General features: G+C 38.5%; 1 protein-coding gene across 5 annotated transcripts in view; it reads left to right on the top strand.

Annotated features, from left to right (window-relative positions):
- TFPI (tissue factor pathway inhibitor) overlaps nucleotides 1-26,743 on the top strand; it is a 56,662-nt gene that overhangs the window by 8,358 nt on the left and 21,561 nt on the right. For 4 of the 5 annotated variants that reach the window (XM_064718780.1, XM_064718779.1, XM_064718778.1 and 1 more), the window contains one exon: nucleotides 23,506-23,625. In XM_064718780.1, coding sequence (XP_064574850.1) covers nucleotides 23,511-23,625 — 115 coding nt within the window. In that variant the 5' untranslated portion in view covers nucleotides 23,506-23,510. Of the gene's footprint in view, nucleotides 1-13,861; nucleotides 13,964-23,505; nucleotides 23,626-26,743 lie in introns of those variants that run through there. The other variant, XM_064718777.1, reaches the window with a different exon arrangement.

Here is a 26,743-nt window from a genome sequence, read left to right as displayed (position 1 = left end):
CTGGAATGGAATGTGTGTTTTATAACCTTGGGGAGCTTGTGGAAAGGAATAACATACTGGTCCAATGAAAAAGCAAGTTTCCTGAAGCTGTGCTGCAGTTCTCCAGAACTACATCACTGTGAGCCTCCTTTCTTGGCTTGAGAGCTGTGGGGCTCCAAGTGACTTCACTCCTTGGCCATCAAATGGGTGTTTCTAATCAAGGGTGCTGAATGCAGTGCAAGGGCTCACCCTCTGCCCAGCAGCACAGTTGAGTTGCCTTGCTTTGGGCTCAGCTCCATCTACATCATGTCCTAAAATTGCTTAATAATGACTTCAATTTGCATATTTCACACTGATTGAGAGCCTGTGATACAATTCTTACTTTCAAATCCTGTTCATGCAATATAGGTCTGTTCTGTACTTTCCCAGCAGCAGATAACTCTTGAAGGGTTAACTTCTTAATTCCTCAGAGGCTATAATTTCTGCTTACCCTCTTATCAATGGTTATTTTCTTTTCTTATTTTCTCTCTCTGATTTATTTTGTCTTATAAAACTTTATATTGGATAACTTGTTCTATAGCTTGTTAAATAACTCTGTCTTGCAGAAGTTAATCTTAATTAGGTCTGGAATTCAAAAGCCCTAAATTGATACACAGTTTCTGAAAGCCCCTGCACTATCCCTGGAAGCATGGAATGCTTAAACAGCTCATTTAAAAGAAATATCAAGAAATGAAAATGGATTCTAACTAAATGATTCACTTAATTTGTTGCTTCTTAAAATAGACTGCTGCAGACCCTTTTTTTTTTTGGTTTTTTTTTTTTTTTTTTTTCAATTACAGTATTTCTTTTTGCTTAGGTTTTCCACAGAGATGTATCTTTTGCGGAAGTTTACTCTGTGTATCAGACAATCTTTATGGCTATAACTCAGACTTAGAAACCTGAACAAATAAACAAAAGAAAAACTAGTCAAAAATTACAGTGACTGGGCAGGAAGAGGTTGAGCACTTAGCAACTAGGAAAACTTGTTCCTTGATCCCCTCTTTTTATGTTTCAGTAGTGAGTTGGAAGTAGCATGAATTCAAGCCATCATTGACCTTTTTTTGTAGCAAATAGGTTGAAATCTTTTAGCTCTTTTGTATCCTAAGAAAATAAATTATGCCATACACATGCATACACATTTTGGGGCCGGTTTTCTGCTTTCAATCCAGCAGCTGTGGATGAGCAGAGCACCTCATACAAAATAAAAAAGATTCCTTCATTCAGGTATTTATTTCTTCATCTCCTGTAGATCCAAAACCGTGGGTATGAACAGTTAGAAAAAGGTCATTCTATCAGGAGGTTTCTCTCTTCAATTGGAACAATAAAGCCTTTGTCAGCTACCAGATGTGCAGGCAAATTGAGAGGTGACCTGTGGATTGATCCTGCAAGACAAAAAGGGCTTGTACCTCCATTAGCTGCACCATTCATTTACAGTTTTCCTTCTGTTGTCTTGGATTGAAATAATCATTTGGAAGATGAATTTAACTAAAAATATGCTGAAAAATCCCATCTTTTATTCTGTACAGTAGGATTCACTATTGTTAGACTAAGAAATTATTTTCTTCTTTTGAAGTGGTTTAAGTGATTGACCTAGTGGATGTTACATTTGTGGGGGCTTTGTGTGTTTGTGTGTGCTTTAAAGAGCCATGAATTATAATCTGGCATCCTTTTGTAATTAGTCATGACGTGTGCTTCATGTTTTCTTGGGGCAGATTCCAAAGATGAAGTCTTTATAATCAGAAGCATTTGTTCAGATAGGAAACTGCTCTGTGTAAAAAGCATTGACTGTATTGCAATGACTTTAATAACAAATAACTAATGCAGAGACAAATTTAGGACTGTGCGATAAATGTTTATGTAATTTTGTGGTGGCATTGACCAAAGCAGTAACTGTTGTATTTCCAAAGAGATACAGAAGTTCCCCTGGGAAGCTTTTTAAAGCAGTAAATGTATTTTTGAGTGCTCCAGAACTCCAAGCAGAGGAAATCTGAGTTCTTTACTACTGACATCTGCTAAGATACCCATTTTTTAGATTCTGGGTTTGTTTTCAAGGCCTTAAAGCTTATACCAACAGCAGTAAGTAAAGCATCGTTTCTTATCAGGTTTTGTGTTATTTGTGTCATCCCACAAAAAAAAAAAAAGTGTTTTAAATCCTGACTAGAGCTTCTGCATACTTTAGGCTTTGACATTAATAGGAACCCCTTGTGCACAGAGAAGTTGAACCTCACAGGTTTCTGTATGGTCCAGCTTACTGAAACACCTCTGTAATTCAATTAATGTGTTATTCCAAGAAGGTATAGAAAAAGCAAGTGAAGAAATGGAAATTAATGAGCACGTGCTACAGAAGTGTAATGCATCACATGGTGGCCATGCAGTGACACAGCTGAACCCTTGGGAGTTAAACTGCTTTTCTGAGCTGTGGGCTTCCATAATCTGCCAGAGCAGTATCAAGTCACCAAGAAACTCTTCTCGTGTTTGGTGTTTTAAGAACCTGAGCCTTGATATGCCCTAGAGTCATGCCAGCTCTTGACAATAGATATTAATTGATTAATCAGCACTACTTAATTTCATAAGCTGAAAGAGCTGGTAGTTCAAGATTCACACAAATATTTGGGTTAAAAGTTTTCTGCTGTCTCTTGTGAGAAAAGCATTGATAGCTGGCAATGATATTTTGGTCAGAAAAATGAGTAATCTCTTTTAAAATTAAAGAACCTTCTTTCAATTATGTGCATCATCTGTGTTTTGCAAAAAGAACATTAGTTTCAGAATTATTTTTTTTTTTTTACTGAGGGAAGACATATTTTAGCATGATTTTTTTTTCCCCCAGAAATACTTACAAAACCACCACAGGGATTCATCTTTAAATAAGTGTCTCTTGTTTGGAGCAATTAAAACTTTCTATTTTTTCTTTTCCTTCTGTTTTCCAGCTGGCCTGTCCACCTGCTTACAGTTTGTATCCAAAAAGCAAAGTTCAGAAACCCATAAGATCTTTCTGTTTTAAATGGAGCAAAACAGTGATAATGCCTGTGTTCTTAATTTATTTCTAAAATGTAGACATAATATGAAAAAAACCGAACTAAAGCATACAAATCCAACCAAAAAAGCCCAAATTTGTATCCTGATTGATAGCACTAATTTAATCAATGGTCATTGTGTAAGAAAGAAAATTGTATAGTAAATTCCAAGATGCCTGTGTTGAAAATGGTTAATTATGATAGTATATGTTTTCATGATTAATTTCTTTTATTTTTTTTTTCTCATGAGGAACTTATAACTCTGAAAAACACTCAGCTTTGCTCTCTTGTTATTTTTTACCCTATCCTCTGTTCCCTGCAGTACAGTAATAAAAACTGATAAAAACCCTGAAATTTGAAAATATTTTTGCCTGTTTATGTATGACTTCATATTCTGTGGAACAAGTCCTGATAAACTTCATTTTCTCCTTGCATTTTGGGGTATAAACAATTCCAACCCTAGTCTGGGTCTGTAATCTCTTCAAGCCTCTCTTGCTTACAAAGCTTTCATACTCCTATTTTTGTCAGTTCAGTAGTAATGACACAAAAATAAGAGAGAAGTTTGCCATTTGTCACACTTGTGAAATGATTTCACCTCAAAACTTGGCATCCTCTGGCCTGGCCAAATAGGAAATACTCTGTGTGCTATTCCAGCTCATTGTAAAATATACCTGGAAGGAACAACTGAATGAACAGAGCCCTTTTAAAGGAAGCTGGTAATCACAATCTGTCTTTCTGCATCTGTAGTTCTTGTCTTAGTTTCCATTCCTGGCTGGAATCTCTGCCAGTGCATTCCAGAACTGCAGGGTGGCAGGGGAAGGATGGACCTATCTACTGTAGATGTTCCTCAAAATATTTAAAATTGGAAATATTTCAATCCATCTATTAATTGCATGCTTTCTTTTGCATCTAGCATCAAAGTAAGGTGTTTCTATTTATTACTTTTGTTGTTGTTGTTATTATTACAAAACATTTAAAGGAAAAAATTAATTTGGTCACATTATATGTGAATATCTTGACAGGATGAAAAGCCCCCATGAACACCTTGTATCTATATAACAGCTATTTCTCCAAAAAGCAACAAATTTTTAAAATAGAATTGGAGGAATAAAATCTGTTGTGGGGAATATTTAAGCATCTTTAATTGAATGTGTTCCAACACAGCACTCTGATTGTAAAAAAATCTGTGTTCAGCTTGTATTTAGCTATTGAGAAGAAACTGTTTCTGTGTTTGATTTACTGCAAGTAGCTTGTACTAAAAGCTTCTTTGAAACATAAGTGCCAGCAATTGTAACTTGTTTTTGTGAGGGTTATCTGTCAAAGAAATTTATATCTGTCTTTTAGAAGAGTTATCTGTGCATTAGAGCAGGGTGTGTGTATTAGTGTCTTAGCTCTGGGCAAATTTTCTTACCCTGTGGTGTAAGTAAGCAAAAAAATATCACCCCAGCTATCTCCCAGGCTGGAAAGTAATCAAATAAGCTGACAGGCTTCTGCCAGAATCTAGTGGAGATTTGTATAGTGCTAGAAATGGATTGCAGAGGATCAAAGAAAAATACTGAGTAATTCTTAATCTTCTTTTACCAATAGCACACAAGATTTATGGAAAGTCCTCCTTCGCTGCCTGTTTTCTTATTAAAACAGGCTAATTCAGGAGAGATGATGAGAATATTGCAGTGAGAGATTCTTGCCAGTTCAAAATTTGCCACTCAGCAAGCCAGGATTTTACTAGAACTGTTTGGATTTTCCCACAGGAGCCACACAGTTTTCCATATGTTGTGAATATAACTTTTGTAAGCATTCTGAACAGTCCTGTTAAACTCTGCTTTACTAAGGATGTACTTAGCACCCAGGAAACACCTTAAATACTGGGTTTCTTTGTAGTGACCCAACCAGGATCATTGCATTGTTCTCAGTCCTCCAGACTTCTCAGGTTCTTTCTGACTTATTCTCTGGTAACACTCTGAGTAACCCCAGCATGAGAGCCATCATTAGCTCATTTCTGTGAGAGCACTGCTGTGGGTACAGTTTAAATTGCTTCATTCATCCACTCACTGAGCAGAGCAGCACGTCTGAGGTTGCTGTATGAGACGAGAATGCAGCATCAGGAAATTCCTCTGCAGCAACTGTTGTGCTCTCCTCCTTTCAAAAGCACTGCCTTATTCCAGAGTTATGTTCAGAGTTAGGCACACACTTGGGAGACTTTGGCTGCTCAGCATTCCGGATGTTTACTCTTTGTTTTGAAACCAAAATGAAAACTCCTGTGGAAGGCATTATGTTCCATTTTCTGTCTCTTGGGGGAGGTGATCTTGCCAGGGATCTGTTTTGGTTTGTTGTTGTTTGGTGTGTTTGCCGTGAAACAGTTGCATGGAAGAGATGTTTTGAATCCAGCATCTTCCTTGCAGTAATTTTGCTTCTGAAGAAAGGAGGAAATTATTTTACCACTGACTAATTTGATGGATATCAGCCATCTAAGGTCGCTCTTGCCTAACGAGCTGGAAAGGGCTTTCCCACCTGGAGCAGTCTGACAGGACCTGTGACACACAACTTTGATCATGTCATGAGTTTCAGTACCACAATGTACACAGTATTGCATGTTTGCCACAGTCTTCTCTTGATTGATGAGTTTTGGACTTCAAACAAGATTTTTTAAAATTAATTTCTAATCCAGCACTTCTCCCTTTTTTTCAAGTGCAATCTGGTGTTTAGTCTTCTCCCACGTGTCTAATCTCATTATTTATTACTTATCTGCTATTACCCAAAAAGTAATACTAAAAGAATAGAAATCTTTTTCTCACTGCTAGGCAACATAAGCTTTGCTGAAGATGGATTAGTGCTCTGTCATCTGTGAAACAAAAATTGTTTCCAGTTTCTTGGAAGGCAGGAACTTGATAAAGGGCAGACAATTGTTCTGAGAGTTGTAAGCTGTGAGAAATGGATTTGTAAAGAATTTTTGGAACTTGATAGAAAGTTTATGCAGTTTTGAGTATTTCTGTGTAAATATTGAGATAAGGTGTGTTGATTTAGGAAGTAAATTATTTATGCTATTATTTACTAATAGCAGCATTGTGTGGCAAAAGCTAATAGGCTAAAAACATTTTATAAAATATGGTAACCAAAGAAATAAGTTAGCTTCTGATAGAATGGCATTGAGTTGTACATCACTTGTGTCTCACTCTTCATTGAGACTGATAATGGAATAAAATCTTTTAAAACACCTCTCAGTTGCCCCATCTATAAAAACTAAGCAAACCATCAGCAAGCACTGTGTAAATATCTGTTCCCTGGTGAGCACGTGCACTGCAGTCACTCTCACAGGAACAAGTGGCTGGGTTTAGCTGTCTAATGACTTCTTCTGAGCACACTTGAAATGTTTGTTTTACTTAGAGATGCTGCCTTAGATGCTGGATAGCAACTGATAAGAGGCAATGTTTGGGTGGTGTTTTCACCACCCAAAGGACTTTGCTGTCTGTAATTCCTAGAGAAGCCTTTTCCTCTCCAAATTGAAGACTGCAAGTCAGTGGTCTTGGCAAGCCAGCCTCAGGAAGTGTAGATCTTTATCGCAGTAGTTGATAATAATGCTTTATTTTGGATTTTAGCAGATTGGAAAACAGGTTTCCTGCTTGTGTGCCTGGGTTGCCTTCCTGTGTGTGGAGCACGAGCAGGCAGGAGGTGATGGAGCAGAAGTGACAAGGGGGGCAGGGGGGCTGGGAGGCTCCAGGGTACCCACAGTGGGCTGGGGGAGCAGAAGGCAGCAGGTCTGGCCCTGGGGCAGCTGGGGCTGGGTCCAGCTCTGTCTGCCAGGAAATGCTGCTCGGGCTCCCCAGAGCTGGCAGCACGTGGTGGTGTCCTCATTTGCCACCTCCTTCACTTAACCAAACCCTTAAAATACTTCCCTGAAAATGTTCTGTGGGACTCCTGCGGCTGCTCCTTATGGCACGGCTTGTGCATCTCCTGCACCTGATTTATTCACCAGCCACACCACAGGGAAAGGCTCAGCCTGGGGAAACTGGCATGGTGCAAAACCCAAAATGACACAAGGTGGCCTGGGTGCAGCCTGGAGGAGCAACTGTGACTAGTGCCTCCCAGTCACCTCCTCTGAAAAGCAAATAACCTTCATTTCTATTCATCCTATGCCAAGATGAAACACAGGCGTGCTCACAGCTTTCTGAGAAATCAGCAGAAAGTCCAATGAATGGGAAGTTCTGCTTTTTTTGTAGTCTTCTATCTAAAAGTGCACTCCATTTAATTTCAATTTGTTTAATTTAACCAAAAGTTAGAAATAGCTAAATAATACTGTAATACTACTACTAATAAATTAGAATATACTTCTAATTGATGATTTTGGTGCTGCTAGAATATGTTTCAAGGGGGGTTGGAAAAACCCATGTAAGGAGTCTGACAATGTAAGACACTTATGTGCATGCTTAAATTAGTCAATTTTCAATATTCTGAGCATGTTGAGTTGTGTTTCTTGCCCTGTTTAGCCTTGTCTCAGTTTTGTTAAAGCAAGAGATAGGTATTTTAGATATTGCAATAGTCAGTCATTTAAATCTGCAGCTTATATGAACCTACCAGAAACTATTTTTGAATGATTAAGGAAATATTATATCAATTTAATATGTGCATTTGTATTCATAAATAAGTATATTATTCTAGTAGGGTGTGTGTATGTATATAAGTAATGGCAGAAATATGTATACTGTGCATACATAAAAAGATATTCAGAAATAAATCTCTCATCACAGCAGTGGAAATAAAAATGGGCACACAAATGAAAAAGGAAAGAGTTTTAAAAGTTTAATGGAATATTTTCCCCTGAACGCAGAAATTATCCTCAGGCCTGAATATTTATAAATATTTAACTTATGATAAAACTCACACTGACTGCAGCCTGAGCAGGAATGCAAACCCATAATAATAATAATAATAATAATAATAAAGAAGGAATAAATACAAGTGCAGTCGCTGGCTGTTTCCACATAGGGCACCAAAGCTCTCAGTGCTGCAACAGCGACATCCAGTGACTGAGGCACCAGTCCTGGGCTCAGGCTGAGTTTGGAACGAGCACTAAAGGACATGGATGGAAAGGGGTGTTTGTTTGCTAAGATCTTTAGTGCAACACTGGGCTCATTAAGGGGATAATTGGAAATGCCATGGGAGAATGAACAGGATGATAAAAAGGTAATCAAGAAAAATGATGTGTTGAGTTAATCCATATCTGTTTCAGAAATAGGCATTTGCTGAGCCAAACAAGGAATATATTATTTTACAACAAGTGCTTTATCCAGTGAGGCAATTTGTTCCATGAGCCTACACACACCCTTTTTATTATTTAACAGAATTCAGTAGGTAATACTTCTACTCTATTTTGCTGCAGATATGATCTACCTCAGATCTAAATGCAGCTGTATGATGAAAAGTTCTTTCAATTTTTCAAATTAATGAAACAAAAAGACCAAAAAGAAAAAAGAAACCTGCCTTTTGTAGGGAAGGTAATAAAATGCTCACTGTCCTTTTACATAAGACATCCCTTTCTCTGTTTTGGTTGAAGATATTTTAAGGTTTAATGAAATTCACACTTCATAAAGCTGCTGGCTCTAAAAATGAGTGGCATTTGATTCTGACCTGACCCCCTGCTTCCTTAGTTATACAATTTTTTTTTATTGGGTATGAGTCTTGCAATCTCCACATTATTCCAAATGTCTCATGATATCTGCTGTACTTTGATTCCTGTAATTAACTACAGGAGTAGCTTATCTCTGGGCATTTAAAAAAGGTAGTAATGGGAACTAATTTTTTAGGATTTCCACTTCAAAGCATGCTCCAAGCTGCCCACATTTTACTCTTAAGAAACTGATAAGTTATAAAAAAAGTATATGAGTTATATAAGGTCATAAGCAAAATGAAATGCACATAAAAATGAAATAAAAGAATTACAAGGGAAACAACTGCCCAGATGGAAACAAGAAATGGGAAAGTTTCTCACATCTGTCCTCTGGCAAGAAGGAAAAAGAAGAGAAATTAAATCCTTAGGGCTGCATTGCTTTCCCTGCTTGTTCTAAACAATACTCAGATTATTAAGTATGCTGGGTATTTAACCCTTGCTTCATCTGGTAGCAACGTTGAGAATGTTATATTCTGGTGGTAAGCTAATACTGGGTTTCTGTAGGGTACAAGATGACAAAGTGTTCTGCCTAATAGGAGGAGAGCCCTTTTGGGTTTTTTAAGCCCTGGGCTTGGAGGGAAAATTTTATAAACTCAACTTCTTTCAGGAAAAAGAACAACAGCACCAGCTGACAGTAGAACCTCTGTACTCCTGCTGGTCAAAGCAGTTTAATTTCAAGAGAACTGACTGCTCACCATAAAACAGCTGGGCATAGAAATCAGAAAGGCAGATGCTGAATGTATTCCTTGATGCTGCTCAAACAGGCTGGGTTGCTCAGCTTGGGAAGATTTTCAACTAGTAAGAATTTGATCTGATAATCACTTTCCTCTCCTCCATCACTCAGTTAAAAAGCACATTAGGATAGTCCACTTACCCAACTTATCTTTAAAGATGATTAAAGATTTGACTTTCAAAGCAGAAAAGCCCAAGAAAAAACCCCAGCAAAAATAAATTTGGACGTCAAGTGTTGAAGATTCTCCCTTTTAAAAATGTTTAAATATTTAGATGTTTAAAATATTTTTAAAGATGTTTAAATACTACATTTCCATTAGTAATGGTATGTGCTACTGAGTTATCACTTGTTTGGAGTGAGGACAGAAACAAAGCCTACATTTTTGGAGTTGCCACATTGTGCTATCTCAGTGTTCTGCTTTCAGGAAAAATAGTGGCCTTTTATGTTCATTTCCGTTTCAGTCATTAGAAAACCCTTGGGATAGCTATGGTTTTTAAATAAGATCAGTGTGTTACAGGAAAGAAACAATAAGAGTGGAGAGAGGAGTGCATCAGAGAGACAGCTCTTCAAGTGACAGCTGCTGCATTCTGATCTTGCTTTCACTAAGGAAGGTCTTTCACTTCCATTCATGTGTTTTTAGTCAGCATTGAAATATTAAATACTACAGAGACCACTATAATGGAAAAAGTATAAACCAGTAATAGTGGTATTTGTAAAACTCCTACTGAAAGGAAATTAAACTATTTTCCTCTCTTTCTCTATGCTTCCTCTTTTAGAACCTAGCTAGGATTTTGTGTGGCTGTGGTGACAGTGACTGCCACATCTTAGCTCTCACTTTTAGGCTCACTGGGCTGAGCCAGCTGTGCTGGTGGTGGATCTCCTGCCAGATTGATAAGGATTCTTTATCCTAATGAGGATTCAGAAATGCTGAATTGATCTCGGGTTCCTGATCCTTATGAGGATTCAGAAATGCCCGTGCTATCCCATCTCCTAGCACCAGTAGGAGTATGAAGTTATGACTCAGTTTGCAGGAGGCAGTCAGCTCTCAGCTCTGAGACTAAGCAGCGGGAAAATCAAATGGCATCGCTAGAGGGCAACAAGACATCACAGACTTTGTGTTGTTTAAGCTGGAGCAATGTCACACCCTCACCGAGGAACAGCTTATGTAAACCTTTGTGTTTTCCCAACTCTGTGACATACTGAATCTGGTTTCAGAAATGAAAGAGCTTTAAATATTAATTTTATTATAAATTCACAAACAAAACTTATAATTTTGTGTTGCTTTGTCTCTGTTCTGGTACAGTAAAACAATTACAAAATTGGATATTTGTGCATAATTTTAATTTCTGAACAGCATATACCTAGGGCTATGGTGGAGTGTAACATATTCTCCTAAAACCCATGCACTATATACAAATAAAAATGTACAGGTTAGGAAAATCTGAATTTGTGGATCATTGTCTTTCCCTCCATCACTTTCAGTCAGCATGAGTAACAGATGTTGCAGGGGACAGTGACCCTGTCCCACTCCTCTGCAGCTTTTAGGGTAGTTATTAACTCTTACCTTGCATTTCCTGCTGTCCTGCTGGCACTAACAGTGCTGTCAGTGTAAAACCAGTTTGCCACTCTGCGGTGGAAATGTAGGCTGTGTAATAGAGGGACATGGTAGTGACAGTGGTGGAGAACCTGGCCTGAAGCCACTGCTGGGTCTCAAGGAAGAGTCAGGTGTTTCTAGCCCATGTGTTGGAAGCGTTTTGCAGATGCAAAGACTTTCACCATTAGTAGTGTCATCCTTGCCTACCTCGTGCAGGCCAGCAATCAAGACAGAGCTCCAGGCCAGGGGTTTCCTGGCATTGCACATTGCCTCCTGTTCTGGCTCTTGGAAAGAGTGAGGCTGTCACCAGATGCAGCTTCACTGTGAGAGCTCCCAGCTGACAACATGGAGTAAAGGGATTTTTCTGTGGTCAGAGGGTAGCTGGCAGTGTGCCTTTTTAAGCAGTGTCTGTTTGCTCATCAGGCTTGTAATGATGCTGACCTCTTACACAGACCTTGCTTGTCTAATTCCCTGATCTTCCAGCTGGTTTGGAATAATTCTATGCACTTACAGAAGACTAACTTCTAATCACCTCAGCTTTGAACTCTTCAGAGCCAAGTGCTGAGTACTGTAAGTATAGACAAACAATATTTTTCATGGCACCTCTGTTTTAGTTTACTCTAGCTGTACTAATGTATATCTGCTAATTGGTACCTCCTCAGGTAGGGATGTTTTCCACTGTGGACAGACAAGAGTTATCAGCAGGCTTCAGGGATTAGTGTGATTGTCTAGGCCAGGTCAGAGCTGAATGGAATTCTCTGATCACGCTAAAGGTCCAAATCAGTTTTGTTTTCATCTTCAGTGTCTGATTCCAGTTTCAACTGAAGCCTTTTATGTTGTAGTTATAATACAAACTAAATTAGGAGGACAACTAAATTAATTCCTGGCAACTAAATTAGGAGGACTGTGTGTGGGAGCTGGAGAGGCAGCAACAGAATAGAAAGCAAAACTGCTTATCTGAAAATGAAATAGCTTTTTTTGAATTTTTCTTTTGAGTGTGTGTTCCTCAAGCACATGGTGGTGTTTTTACTCTCATCCCATTTTATAACTTACCAAAGATTTATTAGTTTACTTTCATTCAAGATAAGGGTTTCATTTTCTTATATATTCTTTAAAGTAATTTTCTTTATATGTTTTTCTCCCCTTATTTGAAAATAAGATGTCAAATGTGTTTTAAGTGGTAGCTTTTCCCTTTTATTTTTTCATGTCTGTGTGGACTACATCTTTCAGAATTCCTTTGAGTTACCTGAGTAAGGTCTTGTGAGAAAAAGACTGATGTGAACACATTGACACAAACTATGAAAATTCTTTTTTGTGTGTGTTCACTAAAAAAAACCCTCATAAAAACTGCAACAAAAAAATCCACTTGAAGTTATGGCCGGGCCCAGTCCTTAGATTCAAAATAAATTTGCATGAACTTGTAATTTCAGACCATTCAGCATCCAGTACAACTAAAACCAAAGCAACTTTCTTTGTCAATTTCTTGTAGAGTGGAGCAGCTTTGAAGCTATCCTCACAGATTCTTGTTCATCCATCCAGGTGCATTATCAAAGTGGAGAAGTATGTACCCTTTCTGAAATCTATTGAGTTTCTGTTTTGTTTCTGTTGTAAATGTACAGACATTTCTTTAAGTCATGGTGTGATTTTAGTGCATCTGCTTTGGACTTTCTTGTGACCCTCAAATAGATTTAGGCATAGCACTGATAGACACTAATTCTTACCACAGTGATTTTCAATTGCTGTGCTGTGACACAAATGACAGCGTGCCCATTTCCTTTTCACTGACCTCTGCAGCTGCCTTGCCTCTTGCTTTATCTGAGCTGGTAATTAGTAACTGCAGGGTAGAACCTGGCCCCAGCATTTGAACTGTCCCTTTGCTTTGGGAGTGTTTCTAGTCCATTACAGGACAGTTAATCCATCTGATTATTGACCCAGTTAATAGTAAGTAGACTCAGCTGACTACTGGCTTTGCTCTGAAAAGTATTACAGACATTTTTACAGTCAGGAACAACAGCCAGGAGATCTAAGGAGCTGCCAGGAGCCCTTCGGTTTGTGTCACAGATAGTTAATCCATTAACTGGCCAGGACAAACTGCCAGTCTGTTTCAGGATGGTGATGAGCAGCTGAATGTAACCTTCAATGAAAGTGATTTAACTACCTGTTTGTCTTTGCCCAGAAATAATTACAATGAGTTACAGCTACTGACTGTGTAGGTTATTGTGCTTCAGCTGCTATTTCTGTCTCTGTTACTGTTTAATTCCTTACCTGGGAAATTGCCATCCCATGTGTGTCCAAGACTGAGATTCTGGAAATGTGTCTCTACACCCATGAGTTACAAGGTCTCTGGGGGTCTCCCCATCCCTATCATCAGCCATGGTACTCTAATGATCCTAAAACTCGAGTTTTAGCACGTACTGGTGTGATGTTTAAATAGATGGGATGTTGTAGCTGCAGGCAGAATAACTTTTGTGAACAGCTCCAGACAGCCAGGTGAGCAGCGTGACTTTGTTTAAAAAGAGAAAACACAGCATCACACCGCATCCCTTAAACTCACAGGGAATAACAGGGCATCCTCAGGGCCATGCCAGAGCCTGCCAGGGACAGCGACTGAACCGTCCCACAGCCCCTCACTCTGTGAAGGTGCATCTCAATCCAGGCCGTGGTGTTTGGCAGCGGCTCTCGCAGCCCCGGGCAGAGGGAGTTCCCAAGAGGGAGCATTCCCGCCGCTCCTGCCCGGGGATCCCTGCCTGCTGCCGGAGCCAGCCCGTGTCAGAGCTGCGGCAGCTCTGCAATCCATCCCCAGCGGGCAGATATCAGCTCGCAGCCCTCCCTGTGCAGCTCCACACCACACCCCTCCGACGCGGATCGCTAGGGGAGGATCACACTCAGCTCTGATTCAGGAATTCCCTCTTTCTTCAAGAGCTGTTGCTGGGAGTTGGGTGAGTACTTTGCAACAGACTTTCGGTTCTAACGGAGTAATTCTTTTCCCTTTAGCTGCCGAAAGCAGGCTCGGCTGGTGGCTTTTCTTTACATGCAGTAGTCAGATGTTTAGATTCAAAGTCCAGCAGAGTGCTGCAAAAAGGGAGAGACTTTTCCTCTCCAGATTTTAAACAGCAGAACAATGAACGATTGCACGATTAATACAACTAACATTTGGTTGCCATAATCTCAGTCTCAGGTATTTTAAGCTCTAAGTCAGTTCTTGGAAAGGAAGCCGTCCTAAAGCTGAATAAGCTGATTCTGATCAATAGCTGGAGTTTGACGAAAAGCTCTTGCTTTTTTTACAGTGGATGCAAGAGAGGCTCGATTCAAGCAGAGTGATCTGCCAGGCTGTTTCAAATCAGCCTGAGGCAACTAACTTCTGAAGCAATTCAAATTTTGAGAAGTACAGGAAGATTTTAGGAGAATCAGATTAAGCTGTTAAAACAGAAGCCAATTTCACTCACTGTATATTTGAAATGTACCAGAAACTAGTGAATGAGGCGTCCAGTTGTTTCAGTATAACAAACACATTCTGCACTCCACAAAACCAGAATGTTTTCGGTGACTTCTGTAATATTTTACTTAGAACAATTGATGTAAACTTCATTTTTAGTAACTTTGTAAAACAAAGAAGTGATTCTAGCCTGTATTTTAAAATATTGCTAGAATTGGCTAATATGTGAAAAAAATTGCAATTTTAATGAAGAAAAAGCCTATAACAATGGGAAATTAGAGGTAGGGAGAAAAACAGCAATTTGTTTTGGGGGAGGAGTATGTGGATGGTCAGTCTGACTCAGCGCTCAAGGAATCAGCCATGAAAGTGTCATGGGAAACATGTAAAGATATAAACCTTCCTTCCTGAGTGTCTTATGGGCAGACACAGGAAACGCAGCTGTCAGTGCAGATAGGGACAGCAAGGGCGTGCTGCAGGAATTGCCAGGCACCTACTTGGGCAGAGCTGTCAGCCTTTGCCCTTTGGAACCTTCTGCCCATGATTTAATTCCACTGGGCGACATTTATTACTGTCTGTGAAGGCAGCAAGTATCTGTATCCACATCAGATTCCTCTGAATTATTCTTTAAGCTGAATTTGAGAATTATGATCAAGTTTACTTTGGGAGTAGTGTACACAGAACAGTGCTGAGGAGGTAAAGGTGATTAAAGCACATCCTGCTCTGGCCTTTTCTCCTGTCAGATAATGCCCCAAGTGAAATGGTTCATTAAAAAGCAGTCATGGAGCCAATTGCTTGATGAATCCATTTATTTGAAAATTTTATGACTTTTATGCCAGAGAGTCACAGAGTGCCCTTTAAATTGCCTTTCAGTAATCTGTGTGTTTGTCCTCCCATTGTACATTACCAAGTTTGTAATTTTTGAGTTTTAAAGCATTTCAGCTCTCTGGTGTAGCTATGTGACGTTTAAGGAGCATTAACTTTTTTAGTGCAGTGCCCACATTTACTAATGTTGCTCATGAAAACTTAATTGTTATTCATCTAGTAATATTCTAAATGCTGAATTAGAGTTTTTTGTTTCTGACTAAGGACAGATAATAATTTAGTGACATTGAGTTTGTCTATCCCTAGTCTCATTGGAGAGTAACTTTGAAAGCCCAGTGGTAAAACTTTGGCTGTTTGGTGTCTATTTTAGATCTAAAGGGAAGTGAGGACAGCATTCAAACAGGAGGAAGTTTTCTGGGAAGAGGAAATGTCAATAAATAGGACGAAAAGTGATCTTAGAAACAAAGCAAAGGGTGTAAAAGGAGCATCCTAGCAGACTCAGAACGTGTCCAGATCCACAGTTAGAGAAGGAGAATTCCTCAGCTCCAGTTCTGTCTGCAAGGACTGTTTGTTTCTCAAATAACTCTTCCAAGTGCATAAACAGAAGCAGACACTGGTACCCAGGTGTTCACCTGCATGGGGACACTGATATTCTTTATGCTATTCTGATTCTGTGCATCTTCGATCACTTTTAGGGCACAGAACATAGACTTTTCCCACTGATATATCAGTGGGATTAGGATTGTTTGTGAAAAAAAGCCAATCTCCTCTGGGGAAAAAAAATACCGTTACACAATCTTTCACATTCTGGAAAGTTGCTTTAATATCTACATTTACTTTAAAAAGGTGATTCTGGCAGTAATTTTAGCTTGCATTGTAAAATAAGGTGGTATCTGCTTTAAGGGCTTTTTTACTTTCATGATTTTGTTGTCATTCAGTTTATTCTGAGAATGTCTGCCAGAAGGACTCAAAGCATTTGCATAGGAAAAAGAAAATAAATTTAAAATTAAAAAAAGGAATATTAGTAGAACTTAGTAGCATTGAGTTTTACATGACTGTCATATCTCAACTGTTGAGCAAAGTGTTTAAAATCTGTCAAATTCCATTAGTTACTGGTGTTGTTTGTTTGGGTTGCATTCTGAACAGACATTTTCCCTCTATAGAATCAGGAGAGGCTGATGGGCTCTTACCTGTCTGTAGTTGTTCTTCACACTGAAACCAGAGAAAACTGTCTTTAAGAACAGGGACAAATTACTCACTTCTCTGTTTGTCTTATGAAACCAGTTTAACTTTACAATGGGGACAGAATGAAGCAAAACCATATGGAGAATTGTATAATTCCTTTCCCCTCATAGTTACTTCACAGCAAAATAGATTTATTTTAATCCTTTTCATTTTCTCTTACAACTCTGTTCAGTTTCTTAATTACTTCCTGTGCTGTTAATACAGATATTTATTTCCCATCTTTAGTATTGCTGCCACCTTCCCTGATGAATAACTGAGTCAAGCTCTGTATCAGGTAATTAGATTTACAGTTTAGTAAGAAATTAAAACTAGGCTTGCTGTAGGGTATGAGTTGTATCACAAGAAAGTTCAATTTTCTTTCAGAAAACAAAGCATTCCAAGAGAACTAATTTTAATGTAGCTACATTGAAAATAGTAGTTGCAGCAGGTAAGTTAGAAATACAGATTTTATGTAAAGGAAGTGCTCAATTGGTGTTGTTTTTATGAACTTCAAGAAAATATTGGCATTTGCTTTGTGTCCAGAGGAGCTGGCACTGTGGGAGATGAAGGGAATACAATCCTTTTTTTCTATGGCATTATTATTTCATGTTGGTTTCAAGTGGCTGTAGGATGATAATCTGAGGCAGTCTGAGTCCTGGGTGATTCCCACTAAAGGCAATTTCAGCATTTCTAACCTGCGTGACCATCACAAATCCACTGCAGGAAAAGTGTCTGTGGTGACTCCAGCTGGGAAGCCAGACCAGGTGAGCTCAGCTTGCCTGACAGAGCAGGGAAATTTGTGTTCTGAACCTCTGTATGTGTGAAAATGTGATGGGTGTGATGGTGAGGTTACAAGAGGTGAATGGGTATGACCAAAACCAGTCACATGAGGCATCACTGGGGCAGCAGTTTCCTCCTGTGCCTGCCTGTGGCATTTTCAGCACCTGAGCGTGTGCAAATGGGAAATTACACACCACTGGATTACCTATGTATAATATAGTGCTGAAATTCCTCTCCCCACTAGAAAAGCACGTTGTGCTAAGTTAATTGACGTCTAAATTCACTTCTGTTTATCCATAAGGACAGCTGAGGCTTGAACACATGGGCTGGACTTTTCCAGTCCAAACTGCTAGGAAAAAATCTTTATAACTAATATTGCTGCTTGTTTGTTTTGCTAGTGGATCCTGTGCTCTGGAGTGGTTTTTATTAGGATACTGAAAGCATTCCCTGTTTGACAGTAAGATCAGATGGCCAATATTTTTGCTACCCACGGGTAGTTTATGTCTGAGCAGTCCAGGCCTGAGTGTAGTGGGGTTTTTTTGTTTATTAAGATTTATGAAATTATATAAACAAGTTATTCACTTTATTCCACATGTAAAAATATTTTGATAGGAGCAAAAGATTTCTTTCCCCTGTTGAAAGCTATATCAAAATGAAAATGAGATAGTTATGTGATTTGCTGCAGACAGACCCAGTGGTCCTGTGAAAAGTGCAGTTATTTTAATAAATCAGTCTTAATTTCAGAAGTTGTAATTTGCTTTGACTCTTGCATCAGGTGCTTGGTGAAGGAGTTAGGAAAATTGTTTGGAGCCTTCTGCAGCCATGGCTTACTGTCACTGCAGCTCTAGCTGATTATATCCAGTTCCCTGCTCTTGGGTCATGGGCACCATGGATGGGACACCTGGGTGAGCCAGGCAAGAAGGAGAACTCAGGGGAGGAGGAGTTTTGGGTCTGCAGCTGTGTCACCATAAGTTGAGCGGAGACAGGATGATAGAGGTACTTAGTGCCAGATGTGAACAGACCAGCAGAAGGGAAAAATAGGCCCTGGACCTAAGCTGGGAAAATGGAAAACAGTTTTAAAGCAAGAGTGAAAGAAGCTAACAAGGAAAATGAAAAAGCAAGACATCCACAGGCATATAAGAAAGAAGGGACTTCTTGTGCTGGGTTTATTAATTAACTTATTTTTTTATATTTCCATTTTAAAATATGACAAGGTTTTTACTTTCAATTATTTTATCACGTGTTCTTGAAAAGCAGCATTTATAACCTTCATAAAACCAGAAGGAAGGTGGGAATTTAAATCTGAATCAGTGACATCAGGTTATACATCTTTTTAGCATAAAAGCTAATAAAAACATTAGCTTTTTCCAAATTGTCTCCATAGTTGCCAGTTTTCACTTCACTTTCCAGTTCTCACTAGGTAATTTCAGAGACTGGAATGGTGCAGCAGCACAGCATTTATGCTGAATGGTGAAAGGTAGGTAACCAACCATAATTCTCTTTCCTGATAAGAAGGAATTTGAAGTTCTTGGAGGAAGCAGATGGAGTCCCTGGTCCCAGGACTGACACAGGCTGAAGGCTGCAACAGCAGGGCACAGAAAAAAGGAAATAATTTGAGATGGGAGTGGGATTCCCATAGCTTTTGCTTCAGTCAGTAATGTTTGCATTCTCATGATTCACAGTGCACTGCCTGAATTTATAAAGCTGCTGTGCCAGCACAAGGCTCTGGTGGCAGTCAGTTAAACTGACAGCTCATCACTGACTCAGGTACCACCATCAGAACAGAGGTGACGGAATTCCTGCTCACTCCACTCTTCATATTTACAGCTGAGGGAATGAGAAAACAGCTCCAGACCAGCATGTGTAATTAAATAATTTTAAAGGGAACACTGACTCTGCCAGCTGGGAGACAATGCTGCAGATAAGACTAATGAAAGCTGTGTCACACGGGTCCTAGGAGGCAGAGCAAGAAATCACAGGGCAAAGACAATCCCTCTGAACTGCAGTGAACTGAAAAGGTCTGCTTTTATATCAGAAGTGCTATAATCCTGTCTAGTTAGGCCTTTTAATCCTTCATTTTAGGCTGTGCTAAAATGGACCTCTGGCCATGCACATCCTACCTTCTGCTATTAATTCCTCTACTTAATTACAACCTCTGCCTTTTTATGTGAGTGTGTGTTTTTGTTTCCTGGGCTGTCAGTGTGAATGAGTCACTTTTACCATCACTGCAATGTCACTTTAGGCCTTTTTCTAAGGATGTCTTTTTTCGGCTACTGTGGGAAATGCTAGTTTTATTTTTCTTTTTCCAGTTAGCGTGTTAGAGATAAATGCCATACGGGGAAAAAAAAAAAAAAAAAAGTTTGTGACTAAACATTCAGGGAACTAGAAACATTGGTGTTGAAGAGACTGCTAGGTTAAAAAAAAAAAGAGAAAAAGTCCTGTCGCTGCAATGGACAAGACACTGAAGACACTGAGTTTATACTTTTCTGGTTTTGGCAAAAAACATCTTGAGGTCTTCCTTCTATTTTTATTTTCGGTGTCAGGAGGAAAAGCTCTTGGCTAAAAGGCCAGGCAGTGAGGATCTGTTAGTGGGAGCTTCCTTGATTGGTTGTGGTCTGCCTTGGGTACCTGTATTTCAGCCTGAAGGAAGCTAATGGCACTAAATGAAAGCATTTAATTAAATCAGTATATAAATCAGTGCCAATTATTATCCACAGACCTTTGATCTCCTTTGTCAAGTAAAATTCTTGTCGTCTGTTATAAAATGGCTCATTAAAAAATAGGGGAGTTTTGGAGCAGTAGAATGCCAGTTCCTAAGGAATTGTCTGTATGAAATATACACTAATGACATGATGATGTAGAATATTAATGCTGGACTGATACCTGGCTGTCCTAAGCTAGAATCTTTCTGAAGGAAAAGGCTTTATTTACTCTCAGAAGTTTTCAGAATGTGGCTGAAATAATCAGACAGTTAAACATGACCTGTTTAAAATTGAAACATTTCCTATTTTTCTCATTACACACAGTTTTTCACCATTGTGTGCATTTGACATTTTACTGAGCCAAATATCATAGTTTAAGTATTTTGAATTTTTCACTCCATACAAATACAACAAAAAAATCAGAGTGCAAAAAGAAAAAAAAATTATACCAGTATCATAAGAGGCTTACAGCTTTAAAGTTCTGTTACTGGGCAGCTGAACATCCAGTCAGAAAACCTGGACTTTTTCTAGAGGGTTTGGGTTTTAATTGAAAATCCAGTGCCAAGTACGCTTTGATCTGGGATTTTATTCTTCCTTCAGGAATAATAAGAAATAATTAGACTACGGAAGGATTTAAGGATTTTATGACCAAAACCTTCGCCCCACTCATCCCACCTCCCCCCAAAGCTGACCCAATGTTGTGGGACTGTGTGACCTCCTGGGAAGGGCAGCAGGAAGATGGAGGAGGTTGTGTTTGCTCAGGAGGCCGTGCAGCAAGGCAGATATGCTGCTGCACAGCCTGCATGGTTCCTGTTGGGAACTGGCCCAAGCACGGGGATGCCCCACTTCTGACACACTTTTGACCCTTCCTTTTAAGGGAAATGTAGGAGTTGAGTGGAAGAATAGAAATACTGTACCCTGGGAAGGGTTTTGTTCTCTGTAAAAATGCATTAATTTGTCCTCATAAACACAGTGACAGTGCTGTTTGGTAGCTCACAATACACACAATTCTATTTCCAAATGGAAAAGAAAATAGGAACTTATTAAGGATTTCCATTTCTGCCTGATTGCCTGTGTTCTGCTTGGGGAAAAGCTTTTGAGAATATGGGATAACTCACTAAAAACCAATTACTACATTTTGCAATCTAAATCTGTACTCTGTGGATTCCTGGAAGAAGGAACCAAAGCTTCAGCTTAAGTGATAAAAACCCAAATTCAAACAGATTTTTGCTGAACTAGTGAGAGTTTTGATGGCATGTTTGGAAAAACTCAAACATGGAAAATGAGGGCTCAGGGACAAACATGGAATTAATCCATGTGGATAATTAGCAACTTCCTTTATGAAGAGCCACAAGTGGGCCAATGATTACTTCTAAGGAAAACAATTTGCTAGAAATTTCTCTTTCCCATGTAATTCAAAAACTACAAATGTATTTTGTAATTTTTTATTCCAGTGACTTCACTGGAACCAGGCAGTTGGAAAGTTATTGCTTTATATCTAAGTATCCAATCTGAATATTTGATGGTATTTTCGCTTTTAGTGAGCCTAGACAATGTCAAATGATCACCAAATATTTTATATTGTAATGATAATTGTCTGTGCAGTTCTTTGAGTTTTTTTACTTAATGTTTCTCTCCATATCATCTTCATTAGTTGTGGGTTTATTTTAATTTCAGCTGATGTCAAACTAACATCACAAATCAGACGTCTCTTAAATCACAAAGACTGTCTTGGACTACTTCAGGTTACCATGTACAGAGTTATTGTCTATTTTGTATTTAAAAACTGTATATAAGGGATTGTAAAACTGGAGTTCCAGTTAGAATTATGATAAAGGATGCTATTTCTATTTCTTTGAAAAATACGCTAGCTCTTGCTCATTTTTTCCATTTAGGGATATTTCAAAACTTGTGAATTGGTTTCTAATCCAAGAGAAGTTGTTCCATCTCTGCTAGAAAGCAATAATTTCCAATTCTGTTTGCAGAGTTAAAGAATAGTATTTGAGGAAAGATTTTAAAATCATGATTAAAACCACAAAATGAGATCTGTATTAGTTTGCAAAATGTTTTGCCAAACTGTATGTGGATAAAGCCTTTTATTTGTTCCAGTAGAAGTTAGGCTTAATAATTGGGTCTAGAAGGAATCAAAGACATGCAATTTTTTGTTTGTTTTGGCAGGAATGCCAAACAAATGATGATGAATTTATGATGAATTTACCATGGTCATATTTTCTGGCTAAAAAAGAAATTCCTTTAAAACCAAAACTTTTGTTCCATTAAAAAAAAGGAAGAACCCTCAGTAGTTTTCCCTACATTATATACTGAAGCCTTCTAAAGGGCATTGTCAAATTTAAAAATTACCTAAATAGTGCTGCTCATGATTTCACCAAGAGTTGTTTTTAAGAATTAATTTCCTTTTTATGATATGCTGCAAGCTGGGAAAACACTGAGTGTGCAAGAGGGAAAAATTGGTAAGTTTTCTAGAGAGAAATGAGAATTGTGGCCCTGATTTGGTGAAGAGCATGCTGTCTTCACAGGCATGTAAACAAAAACACTCAAGACCAAAGAGTGTCTGAAGGTTGGGAACTTCCTAGCCCTTAGATTTTAAGTTTTATTTACTTAATATTAATTAACATAACAAAAAAATGTATTTTACTTTAGGAGAAGAGGGTAGGGAACTAGGGGTTATGAATAGGGAATTAATCTGTTGGTAACAAAGATATTGGGTCTATTCTCTGATAAAATCCAGAGATCCTTAAGGAACTTTTAATTAGTTGGAAAATAAAAATTTCTAAAAAAGTTAAAGCAAAAGTTTTCTGAAGTTAATTTCATGTGTGCGTGCATAGCCTCATCTTTAGCAACCTGAACATGCCAGCTGCCATGGAATAAAAGTGTTTTTCATCTGTCAATGATTGCACTACTCGAAAGTGAAAAATAATAGCTCTGAACTTGAGTTCAGAGGTGAGGTTCTCAGTATTAAAGAGATGCACAAGATAGAAAATCCTGCTGAAGGCGCTGAAGCCTGTACTGCAAAAAGTTCACTGATTCCTCTGAAATGGTATGTAGTAATTTGGGAGCTTGCTAATTATAAAATGATTAAACATTTGTTTGAAAATGTTGTGGTAATAAATCTAGGTTCTGCAGATGGAGTAAAACTTGGAATGATTTGAGTTGGCAAGCAATACTACATTGTGTAATTAATGGCCAGGACATTAAAAGTACCAAGTGTTACATTTTCTGTCATGATGTGCTCCAGGAGGTGATTTCAGCTGGGGCTTAGATTGAAAGCAGTAGCAGTGCCTCTAACCTGGACTGGAGCTGGGACAGGAGACTTGCAATCCTTGTCTTGCGTTTCATTGTGCTTACAAGAAGCTTATCCTAAAAGAGCTCACATTGTCTCCAAAGCTCCCAGTTTGTGTGTCTGCCCACAGGGCTCTGCACTGCCCTGCTACTAACTTTTGCAGAATGCTCAAGGAATCTGACTGAATTTGTCAATTCTCACTTTTATGTTACACAGGAGAAATGAAGGGGAGAAAGAAGGGACGTTCCTCACCTTCACCCTTGATCTTGCTGCTCTTCTGTATCGCCGGGCACACAACTGCTGAGCTGGGTGGCAGCAAAGAAGAGCATGTTGTGGGTAAGAGATCCTAGAAAACACCTAAAACTCAACCAACAAAACCCAAACACTCAAACAATGCCCACTATGTTAAAGTGCACTACAGATGTAATTCTGTACTTTAGAACTTTTGTGGGAAACTTTAGAAATTGGGACTCAGCTAAAAATGGTGTATAACTAGGAGGGATGCTTATAATTATCTATTAAGCTTTAGCAAAATTGCCTTCTGCTGGGGCTTCTGTTTACCAAGCTATTTGCAACATCTAATCCTAATCAAACACTGGGTTAGATGTCAAGATGATTCCTTTAAAGCTCTGCTTTAGCAGCATGGAAAAGTTCAACGTTCAGGCAAGGAAACAGAGCTGGTTACTCAGGCTTTATTTCCTCACATAGAAAAAGCAAAAATATGATTAATACCACTGTAGATTGATGTTGCTCTGTTCCATGCACAGATTCTTGAGTCACAGTTAATTTGCAAAGTTGGATTGAAAGATTATACAATTACTGTCCTGGTAGTTTTTTGGGGCCTTAACTGAAGGTCTTTGTATTGCCCAAGGGATTTGATATCACTGAATAAATAAAGGAGTTGGACTTGATCGTTGTTAATCTCTTCCAGCTCTGGATATTCTACAATTCAATGACTGAAAACTCACCAGTCAAAAATTTTTGTTAGAAAACCAGTGTGACTGTTAGAAATGGGGAGGTTCTTGATTTTTCACCATGGTAAGATCATTGTTTACTTCACTGAAATTAAGATCTCTCAGAATTCTAGACTGGATATCATTGCGAAGGGTATTTCAATTTGTTCCCAAACAATTCTGAGAAAGATGAGGGAAACATACTCTGCTGGGGCCACACTAAAATATTCCTTTTTCCTTTGAGGAAGTGACTTGAAACTGTGATCACTTCCCTAAGCTGCAGAAGACTCTGGAGTGGATGCTTTTGTTTGATAAGTCTGATTTTGAAGCGCAAATGAAAGCGAAGCTAAGGGGAACCTTTTTTTCTATTTTTTGTCCTATTTCCATCCAGATTATTTCTCTCTATCAGACTTTTGCAGCAGTGTTCTTTGAGCCAGAAATAGTAGTTGTGCACAGTCATGGCTATACTTAAGATAGGACCGTGTCACAATTAGTCACTACAATTTAATGTATTTGCTGTTCCAGGTGAAGTGTATGACTAGAATGGCTGAGTAGTAAAGACTGGTTCATGCAGAACAAACTTGTTTCTTTTAAACTCTGAAGCACAAAAATGCCCTTTTTGTTTGAGGGCAAAGCCACATTTATCTTTGCTCCACAACTCTTAGTGATGTATAAATTCTTAGCCAAGCTTGCAGGTCGTGAAGGCCAAACCAGCTTGCACATTTTGTCACCATAACAAGAAATCTGATGGTTTAATTTTTTTTCTCTATTTTCTTTGTTTATAAAAGAAAATAAGTAAATAATCTCAAGGAAATTAAATAGTCATTTTACTGGGGATTATTTTTTCAATGGTTATTTTGCAACTGGTTACTTAGGATTATGTGACCACTAACTGATTTAGCAAGAGAAACAATTCTGGACTTCTGGCTTTAATTCTGAAGTAAAAACCCATCAGATGTGAGGCTTAGATATTAAACTAGGATCCTGTTTTTGTGACTACTGAGGACTCAGTTGTAGTGTTTATAATAAAAAAGCTTTTGCTGTACTGTTTTCACTAAATATTTAGATTGTTGTTAATTAAAATTTTATTTGTGGTTTCTCAAGATTAACTTCTGGACTCGGATGTTACATGTCGAAATTTTGTGGGCTGCAATATCATTGATAACATTTGTTTTTGATGTTAGATGATTATAAAGCAATGACATTTTATCCCAGCATTCCATAAATTTCAGCTATTAAAGGATAAAATTAATTCTGTGCATCCATTATTTTTAATGTCATACTTTTGGATCACATTGACTATATGTGCTTTGTGAATTTAAGAAGTGGGCTTTTGTCTATTTTAATTGCAGTAATAATCAAGATTGCAGGGTCAAGCCCAATGTAATGAAAATATTTTTAATTTGTTCTCTTCCAGCAAAATCTGTCATTTTTTCCATCAATAGATAAGTGTAATAACAAAAATGAAAGGTATAAAAATAACCAGGTTATGCATATTGTTCATCAATCCCTTATGTGGTAGGCAGCACTGTAGTGGATGTTCCAAAGCCTGAAGAAAATGACTCACAAATTGAATGTGCTTTTTATTCATACGTGAAGGCATGACAAGAATAAATGTGCCTGCCTATAAAAAAATGTAGGAAACACAGGGTAGGAAGAGCACTGAACAGTGTGTGGGTGGGAAGCTGTCAACTGACAAAGATGGAGAGAAAAGAAACAGCTATTCATTAGTGACAAGGTGCTTGGTATTGATACCACTTATCAAAGGGAGACATTGCCAAGGAAGGCTGGAAAGATGACAGCATATCTTTATAATTAAGGATAACCATGGAAATTCTTACAAAGTTAAGAACACATAACCTAAGCAAACTAAAACAAAGTATTTTTACGTAAAAATTCATAAATACTTGTGATCTTTATTCTCCCAATTCATATCTCTCTGTTCTGAAAAGCAGCTCCTCCATAATGCTTACCTTTCATATTTATTGTGCTTCAGGTGCAGTATGGAAATCAGTTCATTTTCCTAATTACAGGGAAGTATTTTTATCAAGCAGCCATGCAGATCATCCACAAGAGTCTGAAAGCCAAATTAGAGCCTTTTGTTATGCCTACATCCAGAGGAAAGGTATTGTTTTCACTGTACTAATGTAAGAGGATTAGAGGCATCATTCACTACTGCTCTTGTAGCACTGCCCTGCTTTCTAGTGAAGTGATAACAGAGCCTTGCCTGGATCACCTGTGCTCAGGTGAGCATCAGGACTGCCTGCAGCTTTTTGGAGCTCTCTCAGTGAAATGGCTGCACTGAAATGAGAGTGGAGTCCAAACTGCACTGAAATGAGAGTGGTGTCCCCTTGAGTGGCAAAAATTGTCATGAGAGCGACAACAAAGGTGAGAACGGCTGTGCTGTACAGGAACAGTCCTGGCCCCATCTTGTTTGACAGCTGCAAAAAGCAGGAAGGATGAAGGACTGGAGGAAGAAAGGAGTGACCAAAAATACCTGC

The sequence above is a fragment of the Zonotrichia leucophrys genome, chromosome 7 (assembly GCF_028769735.1).
Source record: "Zonotrichia leucophrys gambelii isolate GWCS_2022_RI chromosome 7, RI_Zleu_2.0, whole genome shotgun sequence".
In the NCBI taxonomy this organism is placed as follows: domain Eukaryota; kingdom Metazoa; phylum Chordata; class Aves; order Passeriformes; family Passerellidae; genus Zonotrichia; species Zonotrichia leucophrys.
Note: the sequence above shows the minus strand (reverse complement) of the source record. Positions and strands in the feature narration are given on the sequence as shown.